We start from the raw sequence: 6,783 nt of genomic DNA on the forward strand, positions 1-6,783 counted from the left end.
AACCAAGAACTGCAACTGATAATCGTTTCCGAATGCACAAATTGCAATTGGGCCGTGTTCAGATTTCAAGCAAAAAGCTTACCGAGTCAAGACAAAGCCAAAAACATAATTGACTGTACTATAGATTTGTCTGATGTATTAGATTTTTAATTTAACATCAACCATTTTCCTTATGAATGGCATTATATATCTATAACGTACAGCAAATCTGGCTATGTTAGACTAGAAGAGGAACAATTAGAATTATGTAGAATGTGTTAAAAGTTAATAAAATCGAGGAAATTAAGGTAACAGAACTTGTCAGAGAAAAGAAAACAGGCTATTTTTCAATTGATTACAATCTACCGTCAACTTCTAATGCAGCCAAACCAACATATTTACAAATTGATTCAGAAATTTTAGAAACGTTAAAATTAATTGTTAATCCAGTTGTCGATATCGGGGGCACTTTAACAATGAAGTTAAGTATGAACCAAAGCGTTAATGTGGAAGATTCAAGAAAATTTGTCGTGTGCATTGCTCAGGGGAAAAAAATGATTCCTCAAGAAACTGGATCTTGTGATTTCAACGGTATTTCATCGAATGCTACAATAATATTGAGTCCTGGTGACGCTAGTACCTTCGAAGATTTGGTGCATATACCTTATCCAGATTCAGGAGCGTGGTACGTGTCTTTTGGACTGTTTTGTACCAGTGGATTAACTGATGAAAGAAAGGCTAGAATCAATGCCAATATGACAGACTTTGGATTGCCAATAAATAAGGGGATCAAAGTCAATGATAAAAATGCCATAGATAGTTTGTTAAAAGTCTTTGAGGAAGGTTCCTGCAATGCCATCGTAGATGTGTCAATTTTCTCGGCCAGCTGCATTCAAGGATCTTACGGGAACTACGGAGAGTGCTACTCCTTTGTGTTCAATGGATATCTGCTGTCCCAATGCATCTGCTTTGGCGGCTACTCCGGTGAGTTTTTCATTTTATTTAGCGGTTATACCGAGTATTATACAACATACAGTTGTTATAACTGTATGATATCCAAATATTACATTTATCTTTCATCCTCATCTTACAACACCGAATATTATTTGTAAAATGGACTGACTTTTTAGAAATTGCCTAAGCCAACTAACCAATCAATCATCACGCCATTTCTGCGCCAAGGTAGGCAGAGAGGATATATCGTCATATGGCTCTGTATTTTTTTCACATTAACTCTACACAGGAGGCTTTGAGAAAAATAATTTCACTTAAGTCGTATGTCATCTTTGAAATGCTGTGTGGAGGTGTGAGGGCAGAAAGGAAACTGAGGGTCAATATCCAGGCGTGAGAGACGTATGAATCCATCCCTTCCACTGCAGTGCTAGCCGGTCAAAGCGGCTTCCTCCTGTCCTCTACCGATCCGGCCCGCCACAAGACCTAGACAAACCTCACACTTTGGTTCCGAACATCTCTGACAGTCACCAAACGTAGCAAACCACTCGAGGTGACCAGGATGGTGGTATGAAATGGTGTTATTCCGGACATATAATCACTAATTAAACAGTGCTATAAAAGGTATTTTTTTCAATTCCAGGCGTAGATTGCTCAGACGGTACCAACGCGCCGCCTCCCAGTGAAACCCTCACCGCAATTCTCTGCCTTACCATCAGCAACATCCTCTTCATACCATCCGTCTACTTTGCCATCCGCAGAGCCTACTACGCAGAAGCCTTGGTCTACCTGTCAACTATGTTTTTTTCCACATTCTACCACGCATGTGATGCGAGTGACAACATCACCTATGGCCTCTGCATCGTCAGAATGGGAGTACTGCAGTACTGTGACTTCTTTTGTGGACTCCTGTCTTTTTGGGTTACTCTTGTAGCAATGGCATCATTAGACAAACGCATCGTGGCAGTTTTACACATATTTGGAGCGGTCATAATTGCTTTTGGAACTGAGTTAGACAAATTCTCAATGCTTGTGTTTTTGATTCCCATCGTCATTGCTTCAGTAATTGTTTTCACTGCGTGGGGACTGCGTTGTAGAAAGACCCGAGCTTTATTTCCAGTTAAGAAGTATTGGTTGTTCTTTCTACCTGCTGGACTCATTTTGGTAGTTACTGGATTGCTCTGTTTCACGCTTCTGCAGACAAATTCTAATTATTACATTGTCCACTCTATTTGGCACATGACTATCGCTTTGAGCATTGTTTGTTTGCTTCCTACAAAGTTGTATTTTTTACCTCCAACGGATTTGCAAAAGGATTTTGTCAACGGGGATGATACGTTGTACGACGTGGATGAAAATTTTAATAGTTTATGATTGCATTAAAGATGCTTAACTTTGTAGGTATTAAAAATAAATAATATATTTTTAAAAACCTTGGTATATATTTTTATTTTTTTATGCTACTTTTTAACTGTTCCCAACCTTCTGGAGCCAGTGAGACTATGGAATCCCCAATTGGCGTATGTTGCGAGGCGGAAGGTAAATGGGAGGGAAAGGAGATGGGATAGATGAATGTGGGGCTGTACTTGGCTGTTCCGAGCTGGTCACCAAACACAGCCAAATCTATTTCAGTCAATTCAAGCAACGTTTCGATTCTGAATTGTTGTCTTTCACCAGAACGACACTGAAAGTATCTTACGTACTACAAATTTTTATTTTATTTTATTTTTATTTTAAATACATAAACGGCTATACTGCCTTTTATAAGTAAACATATAATAGAGTACAAAATAAGAAAAATAATATTATTACATTATGGTAGTTTTAAACTTAAAAATAACATACAATTATTTTGTGTATCACAACAAAAATAACAAAAAAAGAACAATGAGAAATATCATCATTTCATTTCAACATGTCCATATTGCGTATATAAAATTACATTTTGGAAAAATAATTTTTGAGTGCATGTTTGTATTGCGCTAATTTTAAGAAATAAATGTCGCCGAAAAAATATACTATACTATATTTTTATCTTTCAGATTTTCGTTAAGGAATTGCTAACATTGTCTTTAATAATAAAATATTAAAATTTGCTGTTATACTCTCTAAGTTATTCCGAAAAATAAATATTCACCTTAGACTTGCAGAAAAGTCAATAGATGTCGCACATTAAAATTAAAAAAATAAATAAATGTTTATCTAAAGACCCTGTCTAGATTGCATTTAGTTCGGGTTGAATCTAGTGATCATACACAAAGATAGTTGCCAATACAAATATGCGGTGAGAAAAATGAAGACAATGTTGATAGTTCTTATTCGAAGTATGATACAGTTAATAATAATAAATAATAATACCTGGATGACTTTTATAGCGCCGTTTTTGTGCAAAAACACCTCAAGGGCCACCAATATGACCGGAGGAGATAGGGTCCCATTAGCTCAGTGGTAGAGCGGTGCCCCGGCAAGGCAAGGGTCCTTGGTTCGAGTCCTAGATGTGACCGTATCTTTTTTCATTTTTCTGTTTCAGATTTTCGTTTAGGAATCGCTAATATTGTCTTCAATAATTAAACATTATAAAATACATCAAACCGTTGATATAAGCCCCCTAAAATTGATTTTTAAACTTCTGACTGGATTTACTAGAAAGAAAGCTTTAATTTTAATTTTAATATTAATTTATTTTAATTTTATTATTTTTTATTGAATGAATAGTTAATACATATAAATAAAAAAGTCCTCCTAATCCAATTGAATTGGCTTGTCAACAGGTGCTTAAAGTTTAGTTACATATACATTTGAGAAGTTATAATTTACATCATATATCTACAGATTCAACATTTTTTCGTACATATTAAAGTAAATATTTTTTTTCCAATAGCCAATTTTTCACCATATATTTTACATTATTCATAGACTTACATTGCTTTATAGTGTCAGATAATAAATTAAATATCTTCGGTATGTTGTATTCAAACGTTCTCTGTCCGTATTTATTATTAAATTTAGGAACTATTAACCCTTCATTGCGCGTGAATCTAGTACTGTATTTGTGTTCTAATTTCTCTTTATGCAGCGGGGTAAATATATGCTGAATTATAATTTTTTGCCATAGAATAGCCTTAACAGTTAAAATTTTGGCACTCTGAAACAGCAACGGTGTATTATGTCTTTGTTTGATAATATTAGGGACGACTAGTAATTTTATAATAGCGTTTTGTACAACTTGAACTTGTTTCAGATTGGTTATAGTAGTATTTCCCCATATTGTTAATCCATATCTTCATAGATTCTGCCATTGACATGAAAAAAATTAATGTGTACATTCTGCCAGCAATTGATCGTTACACATTAATAAAAAGTCATTTCACAAAACCGACTGCAAATGTCATGTAGATTTATCAGTTTCCCAATTGTAGGGTAGACCGGGTATGGTTGAAACACTTTTACCTTAACTAGGTGTAGTAATATTTCTTTTGTATTTATGGATAAGATGTTTATACTAGATGATCTATGATCTATCTAGTTATCAAATTAAATTTATTGGATGGCCACAACTCGTACAGGTAAGCTACAATAACCACTTAACCTCTAAGGGAGTGAGTTTCTGAGAGCAAAAAGTGTTCAGTAGAGTGAGTTTTTTTTACCTTCAAAATTTGATTTTTTTATAAATTATATTCATAGCATGTGTTATAAAAATCAAACTTTGCTAAAGAAATACATATAGAAATATCAAAATAACCGAATTAATCCGATAACAAAAAATATGTGATTCATGTTTTGTCAACCATCGGTTCACGTAAAATGTACAACCTAGAACATAAATTTACTTACCAATTTTTATTTCAGTTTTATTTTGTACTTCCATATTTCCTCATCCGAATGTTGTTTTCACTATAGAACTTGTTTTATTTACACTAAAAAAAAAGTTTTATTTACACAATTTTTTTTTTCAATTTTTTTTAAATTTTTATGGGATAAACTTTTTACACCTTACTTTTTTACACAAAAGAAACTAAAAAATGTCATCTAAAACTATTTTTCACATTTTCATTTTACACTGAAGAACTACAATCTAATACTGTTTTTTTGTGTGATATATCTCAAAACAGGGAAATAAGCACAAAGCCACATTACATTGAATACACATGTATCTTGTTTCTGTTCTTTTCCTTGGCTGAACGGCTGTGTGACTACAAACATGGCACTTCCTTCGTGTTTTCCTTCCCTGAGTCTCTGTTTGTGGAAGCGGGTTGATAAAATGTCGTTCAGTTAGACGAGTAGGACAATCTGTTACTCGTCTTCCTCCAGATGCTGGTGGCCTTTCGGTGTGATATTTTTCTACCAACTGACCTACAAGATTCTCACGAAATTCACTAAAACTTAGTTTTTTGTTTGTTCTCTGACGATGTAGAAAGAAGGCGTTTAGGGCATTTATGTCTAAAAGGCGAAAGAAAATTTTCTTATACCACTTGAAAGACTTGCGAGAACTGTCAACAAAACCAAGAATTCGATCAACCTTATCTACAGCCCCCATGTTTTTCGAATAATCTACCACAGCTTCTGGTTTTATTTTGTTTTCCCTGGTAGAATAGTCAATTTTATCGGTGATCGTCATTTTATTTTCATGTATGTTTGTCAACATAATAATTTCTCGTTTATCACGCCACTTTACTGCCAAGAGATCATTTGAATGAAATGCTTTTACATCTCCTCTTTGCATTTTAGCATTTCCGAACTTAGGCATTTCCTTTCGGTTTGCTCTTGCAGTTCCACAAGCGTTTGTTTTGTTTTCAAATAAAACATCAAACAATTTTGGGCTTGTATACCAATTGTCTACAAAGAGTCTGTGGCCTTTTCCAAGATAGTCCTTCATCATAGTTGTTACAACTGACCCAGACACTCCAATATTTGGATCCATGATGATGTCTGAATCTGATCCAGTGTAAACTATGATATCTAAGACGTAACCTGTTTCTACATCACAACAGACAAATAATTTTATTCCAAAACGGTGTCGTTTGGACGGTATATATATTTTGAAGGAAAGTCTTCCCTTCCACAATAAGAGGCTTTCATCTATACATATGTTCTGAAATGGGTAAAAGGTCTGTTTGTAGATTTTCTTCAAAGGATCCAAAAGATTCCTTATTTTATATAATCTATCATTTGTCCGAACATTGTTATCGGCAAAATGCAGAGCCCGCAGTAAAAGTAGAAATCTATCCTGTGAAAATAACACTCTGAAGAATGGCGTTTCTATTATTGGGTTATTTGACCAATATTTCTTCAATGAGTTTTTACCAACAAGACCCATAAGCAAAAGTGTCGCCAAGAATATCTTTATTTCGGACACAGTAGTGTCAACCCATTTATTCATTTTTGATTTTAGACTTACGTTGAGAGCCAGTGTTGAAGCGTATTTATTTGTTTCCGTTACAATTGACTGAACTATGGTATTAGTAAAGAACAATTCAAAGAAGTCGAGTTCGCTTGCGTTCTCATCCAAATTTATATCGCCTCTTATACCTGAATGCCTGCTGTCAAAATCATGCAAGGTTGGTACAAAATCAGATTGAACCCATTTTCGACTATCCAATTTTTGCTTTTTCGAAGATGGTGGTTCATCTTCTTCATCATCAGAAATATTTGAGTCATCGGAAGAGCTATCAGAATGAACTGGTAAATCTTGGATATCATTGAAAAAGTCTTCATCATCACTTTCGGCTAATACGGCCGTAATTTCGTCTTCATCCAAAGGTGTTGACATATTCAATGTGAAAAGTTTGAAAAGTATATAAACACACAAAATTATCCAACACTAAAAAAGTCTGTTATAGAATATCACACGAA

General features: G+C 34.4%; 1 protein-coding gene across 1 annotated transcript; it reads left to right on the forward strand.

Annotated features, from left to right (window-relative positions):
• The first annotated feature begins 316 nt into the window (after positions 1 to 316).
• LOC149409287 (transmembrane protein 8B-like) lies at positions 317 to 2,304 on the forward strand. The gene is made up of 2 exons (XM_089649992.1): positions 317 to 963; positions 1,574 to 2,304. The coding sequence occupies exons 1-2, from the start codon at positions 456 to 458 to the stop codon at positions 2,302 to 2,304; spliced, it is 1,239 nt and encodes a 412-aa protein (XP_089506118.1). The 5' UTR covers positions 317 to 455.
• Positions 2,305 to 6,783: the final 4,479 nt, after the last annotated feature.

Source organism: Hesperophylax consimilis, unplaced genomic scaffold, assembly GCF_061612785.1.
Source record: "Hesperophylax consimilis isolate HC1 unplaced genomic scaffold, BYU_Hcon_1.0 scaffold_32, whole genome shotgun sequence".
NCBI lineage: Eukaryota > Metazoa > Arthropoda > Insecta > Trichoptera > Limnephilidae > Hesperophylax > Hesperophylax consimilis.